The sequence below is a fragment of the Telopea speciosissima genome, chromosome 8 (assembly GCF_018873765.1).
Source record: "Telopea speciosissima isolate NSW1024214 ecotype Mountain lineage chromosome 8, Tspe_v1, whole genome shotgun sequence".
Lineage (NCBI taxonomy): Eukaryota > Viridiplantae > Streptophyta > Magnoliopsida > Proteales > Proteaceae > Telopea > Telopea speciosissima.
Genome location: NC_057923.1, coordinates 57418921 through 57436968, shown reverse-complemented (window position 1 = coordinate 57436968; position 18048 = coordinate 57418921). Strand labels below are relative to the sequence as shown.

At 38.1% G+C, this 18048-nt stretch overlaps 2 protein-coding genes across 2 annotated transcripts; one reads left to right on the top strand and one right to left on the bottom strand.

Annotated features, from left to right (window-relative positions):
* Nucleotides 1–910: 910 nt before the first annotated feature.
* Nucleotides 911–4612, top strand: LOC122672469 (probable LRR receptor-like serine/threonine-protein kinase At3g47570). Its single transcript, XM_043869935.1, has 2 exons — nucleotides 911–3629; nucleotides 4073–4612. Exons 1-2 carry the CDS (start codon nucleotides 911–913, stop codon nucleotides 4483–4485), a joined length of 3132 nt encoding a protein of 1043 aa, XP_043725870.1. The 3' UTR covers nucleotides 4486–4612.
* A 7489-nt stretch (nucleotides 4613–12101) lies between these two features.
* LOC122671719 (enolase 1) lies at nucleotides 12102–17688 on the bottom strand. Its single transcript, XM_043869104.1, has 17 exons — nucleotides 17546–17688; nucleotides 17146–17209; nucleotides 16849–16913; nucleotides 16499–16546; nucleotides 15935–16021; nucleotides 15768–15848; nucleotides 15025–15126; nucleotides 14857–14937; nucleotides 14052–14126; nucleotides 13853–13915; nucleotides 13668–13745; nucleotides 13364–13558; nucleotides 13167–13217; nucleotides 12958–13046; nucleotides 12812–12863; nucleotides 12653–12709; nucleotides 12102–12486 (listed from the first exon to the last, which is right to left on the bottom strand). Exons 1-17 carry the CDS (start codon nucleotides 17609–17611, stop codon nucleotides 12406–12408), a joined length of 1335 nt encoding a protein of 444 aa, XP_043725039.1. The 5' UTR covers nucleotides 17612–17688; the 3' UTR covers nucleotides 12102–12405.
* Nucleotides 17689–18048: the final 360 nt, after the last annotated feature.

Genomic DNA, 18048 nt, shown 5'->3' with positions numbered 1-18048 from the left:
ACAACTATGTATATAGTTACAATATAGACAAACCCTAACCCATGAAAGTACAAAACTGTTCCCCAGAAGCCCACCCGGTCTGGTTCAGTCCTGAACCAACATAGGGCAAAATACATAAAAAATCGAATATTTCGATGAGCTCTTCAGGGATCAGATCCTATTGCAATGTAGTGTACACTTTTTGGCCCTTCTGACCCATTTCGAAGGTGTAACAATCCGCTAAAGATTCAACAGTACTTTTTGGATTAGAACTGAGGAGATCAGACTTCACTAATAACAGGCCGAGCCCATCGTTATTGACTTGGTAAGAATTGAAGAGGCTTACAATCAAAAGAAGCTCTACATACTTTGTTGACTATTGCTGTCATTGTGTAAGATTCCAGCCAATTGCCCTTCAGTAAGTAGTACACACCGAATTCAATTTTCTATTTTTAAGCATTCCCATTCCACACGGTGAAGAGTGAAGACTCTTCGAATCTTCTTCTTCTTTCGGACTGTATTGCGGTTCACCAGATGTTTGATTTTTTGTCTCTTTCATGCATGCATTCCCATTCCACACGGTGGTGAAGACTCTTCTAGTTCTTCTTTTGGACTGTATTGCAATTTACCAGATGTTTGATTTTTTGTTTCTTTCATGCATGCATTCCCATTCCACAGGGTGGTGAAGACTCTTCTTCTTCTTCTTCTTCTTCTTTCGGACTGTATTTCAGTTTACCACATGTTTGATTTTTTGTCTCTTTAATGCTTAAATTGCTGGTCTGAGACGCAATGACCAATTGCAACAGCAATCTATAAATAAATTGCAATTGATGAGAAGACTATATATATTATACTCTTCAGTTCATATATAATCCCAACTCCTCTTCGATTCATAGCCTCCCAGGACCCGAAAATAATTAACATTTGACTGATGGGTTTTTCCTCGCTGCTTTCGTCCATTCTTCTTCTCCTCCTCTGGTACAGCAGCAGCAGCAGCTGCATGAGCTTATTGGCACATTCACAAAAATCAGGAGGAAGAAGATCAATTAATGAAACGGATGATGGACTAGCCTTGTTGGCCATCAAGGCTCGCATAATCAAAGATCCCTTTCACGTTGTGAGCTCCTGGAATGAATCCGTCCCCTATTGCGAGTGGCCAGGCGTTATATGTGGCGGTCGTCGGCATCCAAACAGGGTCAGAGCCTTGCGTTTACAGTCCAATGGGTTGGTGGGTTCCATGGCTCCAGAAATAGGAAACCTCAGTTTCCTACGAGAGATTTCGCTCTACAACAACAGCTTCCATGGTGAAATCCCTGGTGAAGTAAGCTTTCTTTTCAGGCTTCGTTATTTAAAACTATACAACAATTCATTTGAAGGGGAAATCCCACCCAACATATCAAATTGTTCCAACCTTATAAATCTCGGTTTAGGTTCTAACAATCTTGTGGGGAAAATTCCAATAGAAATTAGTACCTTGTTGAAGCTTCAACGCTTATCATTCCATATGAACAGATTGACGGGACAGATCCCACCTTCCTTTGGGAATCTTTCATCATCCCTTGACGGCATTTCCGCAGGGGAGAATGATTTAAGTGGAAGTATTCCAGATTCCCTTGGCCAATTGACAAGATTAACATTTCTCTCGTTTTATGGAAATAAGTTGTCTGGTATTATCCCTCCCACCATATATAATCTTTCCTCACTTGGTGTTTTTGATGTTGGAAATAATCAACTTCAAGGGAGTCTTCCGCCAAATTTAGGCTTCAGTCTTCTTAATCTATGGTACTTCACAATTCAAGAAAACCAGTTTAATGGATCAATTCCAATTTCTGTGTCCAATTTATCGAAACTCGAATTTTTTACAACTAGCATAAACAATCTTACTGGGAAAGTGGATATCCATTTTGGAGGCCTATCAAAACTCAATTGGCTTTCAATGTTCTCGAATCATTTGGGAAGTGGAGAGGCCGATGACCTGAATTTTGTCAACACATTGACCAACTGTACTAGTTTAACACTTTTGGGGATTGAGGATAATCGGTTTGGCGGCGTGCTCCCTAACTCCATAGCAAACTTATCGACTCAACTAGAAATGCTCACATTGGAAAAAAATCAAATATCTGGAGAAATCCCAGTGGGGATAGGGAATCTTGTAAGTTTACAACTCTTGGCCCTATCTAGTAACTTATTAGAAGGAAGTATTCCTAATTCAATTGGGAGACTTCAAATGCTTCAGAAACTCCATTTAAATGGAAATAGATTCATAGGGCCAATCCCTTCTTCTCTTGGAAACTTGACACTACTGATTGAGCTCTATTTAGATCATAATCACTTGCAAGGAAAATTACCTTCAAGTCTTGGTAAATGCAAATATTTGTTACGCTTGGGCCTTTCAAATAATAGTTTTGATGGTATCATTGCAAGAGAGATATTTGATCTTTTCATGTTAATAGAGCTAAACCTGAGTAGAAATTCTTTCTTTGGTTCTCTACCTTTGGAAACAGGTCAACTCACCAATCTCGAAATCCTAGATGTTTCTGAGAACATGTTGTCTGGAGAAATCCCTAACACCCTTAGTACTTGTACAAGCCTAGAGCATCTTTTTATAGATGGTAACTTATTTAAAGGATCTATACCATTGTCTTTGAGTTCTCTAAGAGCTCTTGAAGATTTTGATCTTTCACACAACAACTTCTCCGGTTTGATCCCAAGATATTTGGGTACGTTTAAGTTTTTACAAAACTTAAATTTATCTTTTAATCATTTGGAGGGTGAGGTATCAGTAGATGGAGTCTTTAGAAATTGGAGTGCAGTTTCAGTCATTGGGAACAATAAGCTTTGTGGAGGTATACCAAAACTTCATTTGCCAACATGCCAAACTCAAAAGTCAAAAGAAGATGGTAGGCATCATGTTTTCAAGCTGATAGTCATCATATGTGGTTGTGGGGACTCTCTATGTTTGATTTTTATGATTGTTTTTTTGTTTATCTACCGGAGAAGAAAAGAAAAGAAAGAATCCACTTTATTTTCTATAGGGGCTCGTCATTTTAAGATCTCTTATGCCCAACTCCTTAAAGCTACCGATGGATTTTCTTCTACAAATTTGATTGAAGTGAGGAGTTTTGGTTCTGTGTACAAAGGATTTCTCAATCATGGGGAAACTATTGTTGCAATAAAGGTCTTTAACATTAGACAAAGAGATGCTTCCAAGAGTTTCATGGTTGAATGTGAATCCATTAGAAACATCCGACATCGTAATCTTGTAAAAATCTTAACATCTTGCTCAAGTATAGATTTTGAAGGCAATGATTTTAAGGCTTTAGTATATGAGTTCATGCCCGGTGGGAATTTGGAGAGTTGGTTACATCCACATGCAAATGGCACACAAGATGAACAAATGCATTTAAACCTCGTTCAAAGATTAAATATTACCATTGATATGGCAACTGCATTGGATTATCTTCACCACCATTGTCATACGCAGATTATTCATTGTGATCTAAAGCCAAGCAATATTCTTCTGGATGATGATCTAATTGCACATTTGGGTGATTTTGGGATATCAAGAATACTTTCAAAAGCAACAAGTAGATCTCAAAATCACACGAGCTCAATCGGAATAAAGGGATCGATTGGATACATTGCACCAAGTAAGATACCTCTTTTATTGATATAGTATAATTTTTTCTTTCTCTTCCTTCGAAATTGTGTCGACTAAGTTTTCCTTATTATGGTTAATCTAATTATTTTCTTACCTATTTCACCACAAAACCTTAAGGTGCAATTACTATTTTCATATACAGTTTTAACATCTTTAGCATCTTCCTAAAGAAAAGTAAGTTGGCATCTTTACCTTAACCTCGTTTGAGATGCAAATTGTTACGTTGGATACATACCTCACTCAAAACTCCATACCCAAATAATTTTCTCTTTGGTATTCTCATCATGGTTATACTTAATTTAACCCATGAGTTCAACTGAGTAGGAAAACAAGCTTTCCATGTCATCTTATTCTTCCAGTTGAGACCAATAGACTTTGCTCCTATTCTCACCAATTATAAAAGTACTAACCTCTAAGATACATAAATTACAGAGTATGGTGCAGGTGTTGATGTCTCAACGTGTGGTGATGTCTACAGCTATGGGATACTCTTGTTAGAGATGTTCACAAGAAAGCGGCCTACTCATGAAATGTTCAAAGATAACTTTAATCTTCATCGTTGGGCTGAGATGGCATTGCATGATGGAATGATTGCTGTAATTGATCCATCACTTCTCTCCATGGAAGAAGATGAAGAAGATGCAACAACAACTGTGATCAACATCACTGGAAGCCGAAGGCGCATGAAGGATAGAGTGCAAGAGTGTCTTAATTCAATTATTAGAATTGGAGTTGCCTGCTCTGCTGATTCACCATGTGATCGAATGGACATAAATGATGTCGTCAAAGAACTACATCTGATCAAGGAAATTTATCTTGGAGTTGGCACTCATCGAGGAAGATGAATTATAATACGAACTATGAACATTGGTAAGCCGTCGTTTCCTTAAAAAATTGAGTTTGTTGTACTTATTGATGAAGCTGAAACTTTTTTCTTCTATTTGAGTTAGTTCTGATTTTAATCTTAATAATTTAGATATTAACTACAATTAAATTAGACATTAGTGAATCATTGTAGTCTTTTTAGGTTTTTGTATTGTTAGAAATCATTGTAGCCTAGGTCAGAAATCAAAATGTTTCATATTGTTTTCAACATGGAGACCTAGGTTTCAACTAATTATCAATTGGGAAGAGAAGTTGATTCTTCCTTTTTCTTTTTGTCTTTCCCTGGTCTTTATTTCTTTCGTTCTTCTTGTTCTTCTTTTAAAGCTCTAAACGGATAGAACATCCTTTGGAAAGCCCAATTCAAGACAAACATTGGATTTTGTTGATTGAGTAATGAGAATCAAAGGGCATTTTGATAAATAACGTTCAAAAGGTAGAATTAATAGAAATATCCATTAGGTGCTTTTCCCCTCTGTTGAAAGTGGTTTGCAAGGTACAATCCCTAGAACATGCATTCTTGAGGATCCAAGCTCCTCTAAACAAGGGTGCTTTCTTTGTTTAACACTTAGGAAATTTTATTTATGAATAAAAGACACCCCCAATTAGTTTTATTATACTCTAATTAATATTATGGTCACTTTTGCTATTATGCCCAATCTGGAGAAAACTGTATTCAGTTGATAGTTTGCATAGGCAACATCATCTTTTCACAAAGCTAAATGAGATATATGTTGTTAGGCTTTGCGAGATGAAAAATATAAAAAGTTTCTTACCATCTCATGATATGAAAAAACTCTTTTTTTTGGAGGTTAGGGTTGTCTCCCATGGACGTTGAGTTGCTAGACAACTAAAAATACAAAGACAGGTTGAAGGAAGCTAGTACATTAGCTACACCAAGAATTCCAATAATGACCATGGGATCTTTTTCCTCTGTTGTTGGATATCAAGGAGTAAACTAGAATTACATGAGCGTGTTTTTAAGTATGTGCCATGAGGAAAATAATTGGAAGGCTCAATGCATTATGTTTTGGCTACAATAGTATTTGTGAGAGGAGTGTCTATTTTAAATATAGTTTGTCAAATGTACAATTTATTTTTTTTGTTCTATGAGGCAACTGTTGTAGTTGGAGTTTAATGTATATAATGTTTGTGTCCTAATATTGTAGTAGTAGCAATATGGGATGTATTCTTGTTATTGCAATGAAATTAAAATATGGGATGTATTCTTGTTTTTACAATGAAATTAAAATATCGGATAATGTTTTCTGCACTGGGAGTGCAAGATGCGCCGCGAAATGACTGGTCCGCCCCCCATGAATGACAGTAATCCTGCCCCTATCCCGCCCCATGTGTTTGGACGCAACCTGCGCCCAGATGCGCTCCCCGACAGAGAACAACATCCCTTAAAATATATAGAACAAATATATTTGTCAAGCTTCTTCAAGCACCATCTTACTTGTCAGACATTTCTCGCCACTTTGAAGAAGGGACTACATATTTCCATCTCAAATTTGTGCAAGATTAGAGTTCAATTTTCTAGAGATCAAAACCCCTCCAAAAATCGATTGATAAAATCAACCACTCTCAAATATACGAAAAAAAACAAGATCTTACACAAATAAGAGAAAAATAAATAGAGAACCACAAGCACAAATGCAAAAGCAAAACCAAACACAAAGAATTACGTGGTTCACCACTAAGGGCTACATCCACGGGAAAGGCAGCAAGAATCCACTATTTAGAATCAAAATAGTACAAAATTTGGATTGTTATAGGGTTACCTCAACACACCGTGAAGAACCCACCTTCAAAACCCGATCTCCAATCTTCCCACAACAACAATCTTGATTGCAAACCTTCTCACAAGAACACACTAGAGAAGAAGAAGAGAGCAAGAAAAACTCACGTTCCTGTTTTTTTGTCTTCCACCAAAAAACTTCTAAAAAACATTTCCACTTCCTCTTATTTCTCCTACCTTTTTCTTTTCAACCGTTCAAGACCTTTCACATGCCCTCACTTTTCTCTTTTCAACCCCTCACATAAAAGCCATGTGAGACAAAGAGATGGGGTCCATACAAAACAAAAAATAATAAAATAAATTAAAAAAATATGGTGATATGCATCACCGACTCAACAATCTCCACCTTGATGCATAATCACCGACCTGTCAAACCTTCCTTCTTGAACCCAAGAGAAGATAAACTCCAATCCAACTTCTCCCCTTGAACTGTTTTCCTTGGTTCCTACTTTCAATAATCGGATCCTTCCATGACATCTCGAATGTAGTGGTATTGAACAAGTATATGTTTTGTCCTCTTGTGATGAACGGGATTTTTGGCTAAATGAATAGCACTCATGTTATCACAAAATAAATCCATGGATTTTGACTCAATACCAATCTCACCCATCAAACTTTGAAGCCAAACCGCTTTCTTGCAAGCTTCCGTTGCAGCCATGTATTCGGCCTCAGTAGTTGATAATGCTACCGGTGTTTGAAGCTTAGACATCCAACTTATTGGTCCAGTATCAAATCTAAACACATAACCTGTAGTAGATCTTCCTCTATCACGATCATCGGCATAACTTGCATCCACAAAACCTTGAATTGGTACTAATCCTTTACTAAAAATAATAGAGTATTAACTTGTGCCTCTCAAGTACCCAAGCACCCACTTTGCCGCCTCCCAATGCACCTTTCCGGGATTAGCCATGAACCTACTTTACACACCAACCGAATGAGCAATATCCAGTCTAGTGCACACCATCAAAAACATCAAACTTCCAACAACACTTACATAACGAAACTTAGCCATGCGCTCCTTCTCCTCTTCCGTTTTTGAACAATCTTCGGAAGAGAACTTGAAATGTAATGCCAATGGAGTTCTAATCGCCTTTAATTTACTCACGCCAAACTCGTCAAGAACCCTTTCCACAAATGTCTTCTGTTAAAGTGACAAAGGTTCATTCCTTCTATCTCTTTGAATCTCAATTCCAAGAATTTGTTTGGCCGGTCCAAGATCCTTCATTTCAAACCTCTTGCTCAAACATCCCTTGAGCTCTTCAATTTTAGTTTTATCCTTGGATACTAAAATCATATCATCCACATATAAAACTAAAATAAAAAAAAACATCATCATCAAAGAATTTCATGTGCATGCAATGGTCATACTCACTCCTTTGATAACCAAGAGCCAAAATAAAAGAGTCGAATGTCCTATACCATTGTCTTGAAGTTTGTTTTAGTCCATTTAAGGACTTCTTCAACTTGCACACAAGCTTTCCCTTGTCTTTATTTATAAAGCCCTCCGTCTGCCTCATATACACTTCTTCAAGAAAATCGCCATGTAAGAAAGCCGTATTCACATCCATTTGCTCAATCTCTAAATCATACATAGCAACAAGTCCAAGCACCAATCGGATAGTTACCAACTTTCTAATCAGAGCAAATATTTCAAAGAAATCAATACCTTCCTTTTGTGCAAAACCTTGAGCAACAAACCTTGCCCTATACCTTTCCACAATGTCATCTACCCCTTTCTTGAGCTTGTACACCCATTTACCACCAATTACCTTTCTACCTTTTGGTAACTCTACCAAATCCCATGTCTTGTTCTTTTCAAGCGCTTGCATTTCCTCTTCCATAGCATCTTTCCAACTCTTCGCATCACCTCCATTAATGGCATCTACAAAAGAGCCTAGTTCTTCATCCAATGCAATCAATGCATTAAGAGTATTTGGATCAACATAATCCTTGAACCGTTCCGGTAAGCGAATTTCTCTTGAAGACCTTTCAATAGGTTGCACAACTTCTTCAACATCAACCGGTGCTTCATCTTGAACTCCCGGTTGTACACCTTGATCACCAAAATCCATAAGAACATCTTCATTATGAGCAACCTCATTTGAAGAAGAGTTTGAAGGTTGAATATGAATTTCTTGAGTATCTTCAACAAGAGACTTTTCATTGACAATCTTCTTTTCCAATCCTCTCATCAACATGGAGGATTCATCAAAATGCGCATCACGACTTATGATGATCTTGTGGGCATTAGGATCCCACAACCGATACCCCTTTACATTTTTCTCATATCCTACAAAAATGCATCTCTTGGATTTTGGATCAAGTTTAGCTCTATGACAACTGGGAATCAAAGCATAAGCATCACAACCGATACCCATTTACATTTTTCCCATATCCTACAAAAATGCATCTCTAGGATTTTGGATCAAGTTTAGCTCTATGACAACTGGGAATCAAAGCATAAGCATCACAACCAAATACTTTCAAATCTGAATAATCACAAGGAGTTCCGAGCCATGCCTCATTTGGTGTCTTACCACCCAAAGTCATTGAAGGAAACCTATTCACAAGATAGCATGCCGTTGATACGGCTTCCATCCACAACTCTTGCTCTAAGTTTGCATTGCTCAACATAGCCCGGACTCTTTCCATCAATGTTCTATTCATGCATTCCGTCACCCCATTTTGTTGAGGACTACGTACTACGGTGAAATGTCGAACAATTCCCTCATCCTTGCAAAATTTATCAAATTCATTGTTACAAGTATATTCCCTTCCATTGTCCGTCCACCTCGGCCTTAAAATTCTTGAATGCCATAAATACATGGACTTAATGCATTATCACCCATACTTTCCTTGAGAAGTCATCAATGAAAGTAACAAAGTACATGGCACCACCAAAAGATGTAACCGGTGATGGCCCCCAAACATCTGAGTGAATGTACTCAAGTATATTTTTGCTTGTATGTTTTCCGGCCTTGAAAGGTCGTCTATGTTGTTTACCATAGACACAATGCTCACAAAATTCCTTTTCCGAAAAATTTAGCATTGAGATAAGTTTCTTTTTCATCAAGATCTCCATGCCCTTCTCACTCATGTGGCCAAGTCTTCGATGCCACAACCTATGAGCAACATCATCTTTATCAATTGCCATGTTAATAACTTGTATAACAGCCCAACCCGGACTCCCTTCATAATCACAAGAGCTCCTTTAGAAACTTTAAGGACTCCATCTCCACCTGAAAATTTACAACCTTCCAATTCCAAAGTAGACAAAGAAATTAAACCTTTTGACATATCCGGAACATGTCGAACATTTTCAAGTGTTTGGATCATCCCATCAAACATCCTCAAACGTACTGAGCCAACACCAAGAGTTCTGCTAGTTGAGTTATTTCCCATTTTTACCGAACTTCCTTTACACGGCTCATATGTGCTAAACCAAGATATATGTGAACACATATGATGAGTAGCACCCGTGTCAAGAACCCAATTTTAATGAAATTCTGGGTTACAACCTACCATCAACACCTCATCCTCAATAACACTAGATGTGGAAACCTCCACTTGATTTGCCTCCTTAGGATTTTCACCAATCTTATCCTTACCTTTTTCATTTTCGGAATAAGAACCTTTTTCAAAAAATGATTTCTTTTTCTTTGGACAATTCTTTTTAAAACATCCACTCTCACCACAATACCAACAACCATTCTTACCATCATGCCCCTTGGATTTAGACCAGGGTCTTGATTTGCTTCTCGAAAATTTTTTTGAAGGGTCATAACGATTTTTACCTCTACCTCTAGTCATGTGAGCTTCCGATCCCATATCCATAGAACTCCCCAAAGAAGCCTTTTTTTGGAGTTCTTCAACAAGTAATGTACTGCAAACCGAATCATAGTCTAGAGAATCCCCTTTACTACAACTTAGGGTCGTCACCAAATGATCATAGGATTCCGGTAGAGTGCAAAGTAAAATAACTGCCTTGTCTTCATCTTTCATCTTCTCTTCAACACTTTCCATTTGACAAAGAATATTGTTGAACTCATTTAAATGATTGGAAACATTTGCACTATCTTTCATTCTCAAAGAGAATAAATTTTCTTTTAAAAAATATCCGATTCGTGAGAGACTTGGTTTGCCAAATACTTTCCAACTTTGACCACAAACCCGCGGCCGTTGTCTCAAGTGCAATATTGAATAAAACTTCATTAGACAAGCTCAACCTAATAGTGGACATGGCTTTGAGATCCATGTCTTCCCAAGCATCGTCCGTCATGGCCTCCAGTTTCTTATCTTTTCCCAATAATGCCTTGTGACAACCATTTTGGATCAATAAATCCTTCATCTCCATTTTTCACAACTCAAAATTTGTCTTCCCATCAAAAGGCTCCACCTTCATTTTTCAAAAAATTATTTACACAAATAACTACAAGCTCTGATACCAATTCTAGAGATCAAAACCCCTCCAAGAATCGATTGATAAAATCAACTACCCTCAAATACACGAAAAAAACCAAGATCTTGTGCAAATAAGATAGAAAAATAAATAGAGAACCACAAGCACAAATGCAAAAGCAAAACCAAACACAAAGAATTACGTGGTTCACCACTAAGGGCTACATCCACAGGAAGGACATCAAAAATCCACTATTTAGAATCAAAATAGTACAAGATTTGGATTGTTATAGGGTTACCTCAACACACTGTAAAGAACCCACCTTCGAAACCCAATCTCTAATATTCCCACAACTACAATCTTGATTGCAAACCTTCTCACAAGAGAACCGTTAGAAAAATCCTTCGAACACTAAGCTTGGACAGCAAAAAACACATTAAAGAAGAAGAAGAGAGCAAGAAAAACTCACGTTCTTGTTTTTTTGTCCTCCACCAAAAAACTTCTAAAAACCCTTTCTACTTCCTCCTATTTCTCTTACCTTTTTCTTTTCAATCGTTCAAGACCTTTCGGATGCCCTCACTTTTCTCTTTTCAACCCCACATAAAAACCATGTGAGACAAAGAGATGGAACCCACACAAAACAAAAATAAAAAAATACATACGGGTGATATGCATCACCGACTCAACAAATTTCTTCTTTTTTTGATGTTTTAATAACTAAGGGCTTAGTTCATAATGCATTTATTTTTCTTTCATTGCAACTTTAATTTCTAGATTTTTTTTAAAAAGTATGCCTATTTTGTAACCAAACCGAACATTTTCCCCTTCCATGCAATGATGTGACAATATAATAAAAGAGGCTAATGATGTAATTTTGCTCCCCTCCCGGTCCACAACCTTTTTGCAACACCTGCTCTCCCCTTAACTCGTGACTCCGGGCCCCATCCCTGCCCTAAAGACTCCTCGTCCCCTTCCCTGACCTCTGCCCCTGTGCCGACCCCTACCCTAAAACTCCACAAATTACAAAGCTTAGGGAGGAGGGAGATGCAGAGGGTTGTTGATCTAATGGGAGATTGTTATCTTGTTAGCTGCTAAGATAACTGAGACACTACCAAGGGCTTCCATCGGTGTTTCTCAAGGCGGTGTTGCGTTGACCTCCCAAGACAAACTGGAAAGTTTATGGAATTAATCTAATGTGGTTTGCTTCTTTGTGATCTATTTATTTGCAAATGCCGAGAGGAGAAAGAAGGCTTACCTACATGATGATGGTGAGGATTGAAACAAAAAACCAAAAAAAAATAATTGTCAACATGTAAAATCCTTGAGTTTTTGTTAAACTTATTTTTCTTTCACCAAAATAAAAAGAGAAGAAATGGCAAAAAATTACAAAAGAAAATTTATAAATAAAAATCAAATTTCTGTTAACATATTTTCCAGAAAGAAACCCGGAAAGGGTAGTTTAGGGCTGCGCATCTAGAACAGCATATTCCATTACCCTAACGTCTTACTACTACGAGCTCAATTTCAAAGTAAAACCTACACTGCAAGATTACTCAAAAGGCTGTCTGCCTTCCTCATTCATTCAAACCATTAGCTTATTTTTTTCATTGCACGCAAAAAGCTGCACAAGTCTAGGCAGCTCATCTCTCTCTCTCTCTCTCTCTCTCTCTCTCTCAAATCCTAATAGGGCTCAACAGGCCTGCGGAAGTTGGGTCCGGCATAGATTGCTTCCAACCCAAGCTCCTCCTCAATTCGCAGAAGCTGCACAAGAAAAAGATAATCCATACTGTAATAAACCATTCTTCTACCTTTTACCACACCTGGTTTCAGCATTATATGTAAGCCATGACTAAAGATGCATAAACGATCGGTATTCCATCTCCAGAAAGAAACTAAGACCAATCAAAGCATAAAATAACAAAGCTACCTGATTGTACTTCGCAAGACGCTCTGACCTGCAAGGAGCTCCCGTCTTGATCTGACCCTGAATTTTTTTTTTTTTGGTTGGGAGGGGGAGGGAGGGGGAAAGAGTAAGTTCATGAATGAAGCAAACTCAATAAATTTATACGAAATTAAGTGATATTACCGTGGCCAAACCCACTGAGAGATCTGCAATGAATGTGTCTTCTGTCTCTCCACTACAACGATAAATACAACCCCTGTTAGAGTGTTGAAGTTGGAACTGCGGGATTAAATAGTCATATGCTGCATAAATGGTTTTGAGTTTCAGACCTGCGATGGCTAGCCATGACACCCCAATCAGCATGCTTGGACATTTTCACAGCTTCAATGCTCTCAGTAACAGACCCAATTTGGTTAACCTGTCACAAACAACAAAGGAAATGAAGTCTTGTTTCTGATTCTAATAGAGATTCAAAAGAAAGAAGAAAATGAAGATGCAAACAGATTCAGAATGTCAATGGAAAGTGAGACATCAATACCTTGAGAAGAAGGGCATTGCATGCTTTCTCCTTGATTGCCTTCTCAACCCTCTGTAAATATGGATTGCACATGTAAATATTATTGTAATTATTCTAATACCTAGTTTTTTGTAATCATTCCATAGTTCTTAACATGAACACTTTGCACTAAGACATCTCTACATCAATAGGAAAAGCACCACCATCTTGATACTGACCTTTGGGTTAGTGACCAAGAGATCATCTCCCACAATCTGTACTTTGTCTCCAATTTCACTGGTTAACTTGGCATAGTGTTCCCAGTCATCTTGATCAAATGGATCTTCAATCGATACAATTGGGTATTCAGCCACAAATGATTTGTAAAGATCTTTAAGGGCATCTCCTGAGATCTTCTGTGACCCATCATTGTTCTGCACCAACTCAAATAGTTAAACCAAGAGGATAGACAAACACATTCAAACAAACCCATACACCATTGCAAAGAAAAGGAGTCGGGGGACAAGAGAGAGAGAGAGAGACCTCTTCTTTGAAATTCAGGTCATATGTTTTGTCTGTTCCATAAAACTCAGAGGCAGCAACATCCATTCCAATAACCACCTATGGAGGAAGATGATATTCTCTTAATACGCAGCTCTAAGAAAATCAGCAGTAAAATTTGAAATGTTAATAGAAGAAATTTAATAGCCAGAGTTTAAAGTACTTACTTTTCCAGTGTAACCAGCTTTAGCAATGGCCGTCTTGAGCAACTCAAGCCCCTCCTTGTTCTCCTGAACTCACACAAAGCATGAAAATCAGGCCAAGGACAAATGGACAAGCAGATTAGATACGTCAACAAACAGGTAAAATGGTATAATTAATTTGCTACAAAAAATAATGAAACATCATCATTCAGACATGGCTTACCTGAATGTTTGGGGCAAAGCCACCTTCATCACCAACATTTGTTGCGTCTTGGCCATATTTCTTCTTTATCACAGCCTGTAAGAGATGGTGCAATTAGAAGACAAATGCAGAGCAGAAACAGTCACCAACTCAAAATTGTGTGTATCCAATACAAGAAAGAAAATGTGAGACCAAATTAATAGCTATCATTCTTGCCAAACCCATTTAAAGCACATGGTGTTAGCCATTCTGTGTACCACCAAATATGCATCTGAGTGTGACTGTATGTGCAATACACAATCCCATCCCCCCCTCGGGCACCCTACCATACATACGCACATTGAAGTGTCTTTGGTACTAAAACTTGACAGGCTTATCTTATCTGCCATTCGGTTTGGATGGTTAAATTGAAAAGTATGACAAATGACCAAAAAAATCAACCACTTATATAGTTCGGATCATCTCGAGATACAACACATCCTATATATCTCTTCAGTGACGCTCATCAGATGGAAGATCCAAACCCTTCCAGCCGTACGCAACATGTACAGCAATGAAGATTTCCTAGTTCTGCATTTACACAATGGCATGTGTAGTCCCTTCCAGTATACTGTTATCCATTCTTCAGATATTCTTGACATAATCATTCCAATTTCGGTTAACATAGTAACTATGTCCCACTTTTGCAGAAGTGGATTTTTCATACAGGAGGGTGAGCTGGGAGGTTGAGGTAAACAAAGAAAAACTGGTGAATTGGATAGAAATGAATATACTACTATTCAACTGAGTAATGACAAGAAAAACAGATGAAACATGAGTTATGTACCTTCAAATGGTGATATACTTCCGCTCCCATCTTCATTGCCTCTTTGAAAGAGGAAGCTCCTACAGGTAGGATCATGAACTCCTGCAATCACAAGCCAACCAGAAACTCAAAACCAAGATGGAGCATCTTGCACTACATGGACGATAAATAGACATAGAGAAGCATTGCCTGCATAGCAAGTTTGTTTCCTGCATGTGATCCTCCATTGATGACATTGAAAGCAGGAACTGGTAACACCAAGGTCTTGTTACCAGCAAGATTGGCAATATGCTGCATCACGAAGAGGTGGCAACATTAGTCAATAATTCTCATACAAACAGAAACTCTCCAACTGCCTGCAAATATTATTTCCTTCTTGAGATGGAGCAATAGGTAGATGTAACAAGGGGAATCGAACTCATCCTGCCAACTGTAATGTCATGTTGCTACATGACCTGTGTAGCTACAGGACTCTCACAGGCTACAAATCTTTATCCGGCAGCCAAACAACCTCAACTTTAAATTTCTTGCCACAACACCATCTCATCTAGGGAGTTGAGGCTGATAAACCCCACCAACATGGCACAATAATAATTCAACAAAAAAATGAGGGTGGGCCTTGGCACAACGGTAAGGTTGCTCCATTGCAATCTGGTGGTCGCGGGCTCGAATCGGGAAACAACCGCTTCGCGAAACGAAGGTAAGGCTGCATACATATCTGACCCTCCCCAGACCCCGCAATAGGGGAGCCCTCTTGCACTGGGCTCCAAAACTATTTGACTAATGCAAAACTATATTCTTATTCTAATTGACTAATGCAATTTGAGTGCCTCAGTGACTGCAGGTTAATCCCAGAACCACCTAACAAAACAATAAAGAACAAAGAGAAAATCTAACAGTTTACATGAAGAAAGTGTTAAAGTATTATATACCTTGTAAAGTGGTATCTTCTTAACACTAGCCCCTGCTTTGCAGACAGCAAGAGAAACAGCCAATATTGCATTTGCTCCAAGCTGAAATAAGATTAATGAAAGTTGAATAAAAATGCATCACGCACATAAGTATATGCAAGTTAACGATGGGGAACAATGTCAAGTACCTTCTGTTTGCACCAACCCCATTCATTAGTTGTTCCATCAAGCTGTTGCACCATGTAGTTATCAATACTAGTTTGTTCAGTTGGGTCCTGTTTAGGAATTTACAAAACAAGATAGAAGTTTAGATGCGGCAGAGATACAAGATAATTAATATATGGGAAAAAGAACGCTGCCCGGCAGTATCCCTCTGCACCCTCTCACATGGGGCAGTGCAATGACCACCCCACCCCTCCCCTTGAATGCGAGCGCTCCCATTGGCCCTTATGCTGGCGCATGGGCCACATAGCCTGGCAGCAAACCCCTTCCCTTTAAATAAATAAATAAATAAATATATATATATTATTTAAATAATATTGTTCAAAACTCTTGTTCACCAACCAGAAACTCTTGAGTTTTAACTCAAGGTAAGCAGAGTAACAAATCAAAATTACATGTAAAAACTAAGGAAATTTTCATTAGCGGGCGTCAATCCTCAATTATGAAGATTGATGTCTTCAAGCCTGAGTTTTGGAATGAAATTGATGATAAAGCTAATCTCTGAAAGAAGATAATTGAATGTAGTAAACCTTTCCAACCAAAGCCGGACCAATAATGGTGTTGACATTCTCAACAGCCTACAATTGCAGAGAAACAAGGAAGTCAGTGAACAGGCTTGCATTCTTGGAGATATTTCCAACAAACGAGTATGATCCAAGGGCACTCATGTAAATTGCTATGATAAAATTAAGATCAAGCTTTGGAACTCTGTACTACCACTAATCCAAGGAAAAAGGTAGAACAAGTACAATTTACATGCTTCTATTGGTACATGAACAAGCACATACCAGCAGAAAAGATAACAGATCCATTTATCCCATCAAACTTCTCATGTGCTCACTCTGGTGGCCAAAAGATTAAAAGAAGAGAAAAGACTAACCTTTAAAACACCTTTTCCAAGGTAATCCGATCCTCCATCTCGTAGTTCAAGTGCTTCATAAATACCTGCGGGGGAAAAAGGGTTAATGAAATAACAATGTTTAAACAAGGTTCCCTGCAGTAGTTAAACATAGCATGAGCAAGGAGAAAGCTTTGACTGCATGTTGCAGCAAAGGGGTATACTCTTATTTTACTATATCGATGAGAGGAATTCTTTATCGCGACAGATTCCTTCTAGCAGATATTTGTCAGTAAATAACACAAAATCAAAAACGATGAACAAAATTAGTAAGCTCACCAGTGGATGCGCCACTAGGAACTGCAGCTCTAGCTAAGGTACCATCTGATAGTAAAACATCCGCCTAAAAATTCACATATATCGTTAATAGTTAGGAAAAAATATGATGAATATAAGAAAAAAACAAACTTCTTTCTCTGCTTCATGCAACTTATTTATTGAAACCATGAAAATAAACTGAGTTTCGCTGAGACACGATTCGATGACTCTATCTATGACTTTGATCCAAAAGAGTAAGAACCAACAGATTCTGCTCTCGATGTTTAACATTCTTTAACAAATGAAGTACTTCCAAAACAAACAGATCTTGCGTTGGAGATTTGGGAAAGAATTTTTTTTTTTTCTTTCCTGAGAAAATCGATCGAAATGGATCGACATAAAAGGGAAGAACAAATCGAACCTCAACCGTAGGATTGCCACGGCTGTCGAAGATTTGTCTTGCATTGATGAGCTTAATCGTTGTCATCTAAGTAGCTCAGAGATCTGCTTCGGAACTTGAGAGAGAGAGTGAGAGAGAGACACAGAGAAGAAGAAAATGAATTCAGAAGAGTTAACACATGATCTCTTAAACCACCGTCCTTATCTGTAGTGGAAAAAGAATCCTTTCCAGCCGTTAGATTGGCAATGGAGAGAAGTGGCGGCTTTAGAGCACGGTTCGAGGAATTGGTATCGGATCGGCGGATTCGTATCAATATCACCGATACCCTTCCTTTTTTTTCTGTAGAAATCGATATCGATTACTGACCACGGTTAGGAAGTTCACATATTATATATAGAAAAGTTGTTTTCTGTCCGGGAGTGTGGTCTACACCAGCACTCCCATGTGTCTATCTCTCTCTTATTAAAACAAGAAGGCAAAGGTGTCATTTTAAATGGGCGAGGAGAAAGATAGACTCATGGGAG

Bases quoted from the DNA above. Each gene is read 5' to 3' on its own strand.
- LOC122672469 (XM_043869935.1), top strand. From the start codon at position 911: ATGGGTTTTTCCTCGCTGCTTTCGTCCATTCTTCTTCTCCTCCTCTGG. The intron at 3,630-4,072 runs GTAAGATACCTC...CATAAATTACAG, and splicing joins GATTGGATACATTGCACCAA to AGTATGGTGCAGGTGTTGAT.
- LOC122671719 (XM_043869104.1), bottom strand. From the start codon at position 17,611: ATGACAACGATTAAGCTCATCAATGCAAGACAAATCTTCGACAGCCGT. The intron at 14,127-14,856 runs GTACATAACTCA...CATCTCTTACAG, and splicing joins AAGTATATCACCATTTGAAG to GCTGTGATAAAGAAGAAATA. The intron at 12,487-12,652 runs GTAGCTTTGTTA...TTTCTTGTGCAG, and splicing joins GTCTTGCGAAGTACAATCAG to CTTCTGCGAATTGAGGAGGA.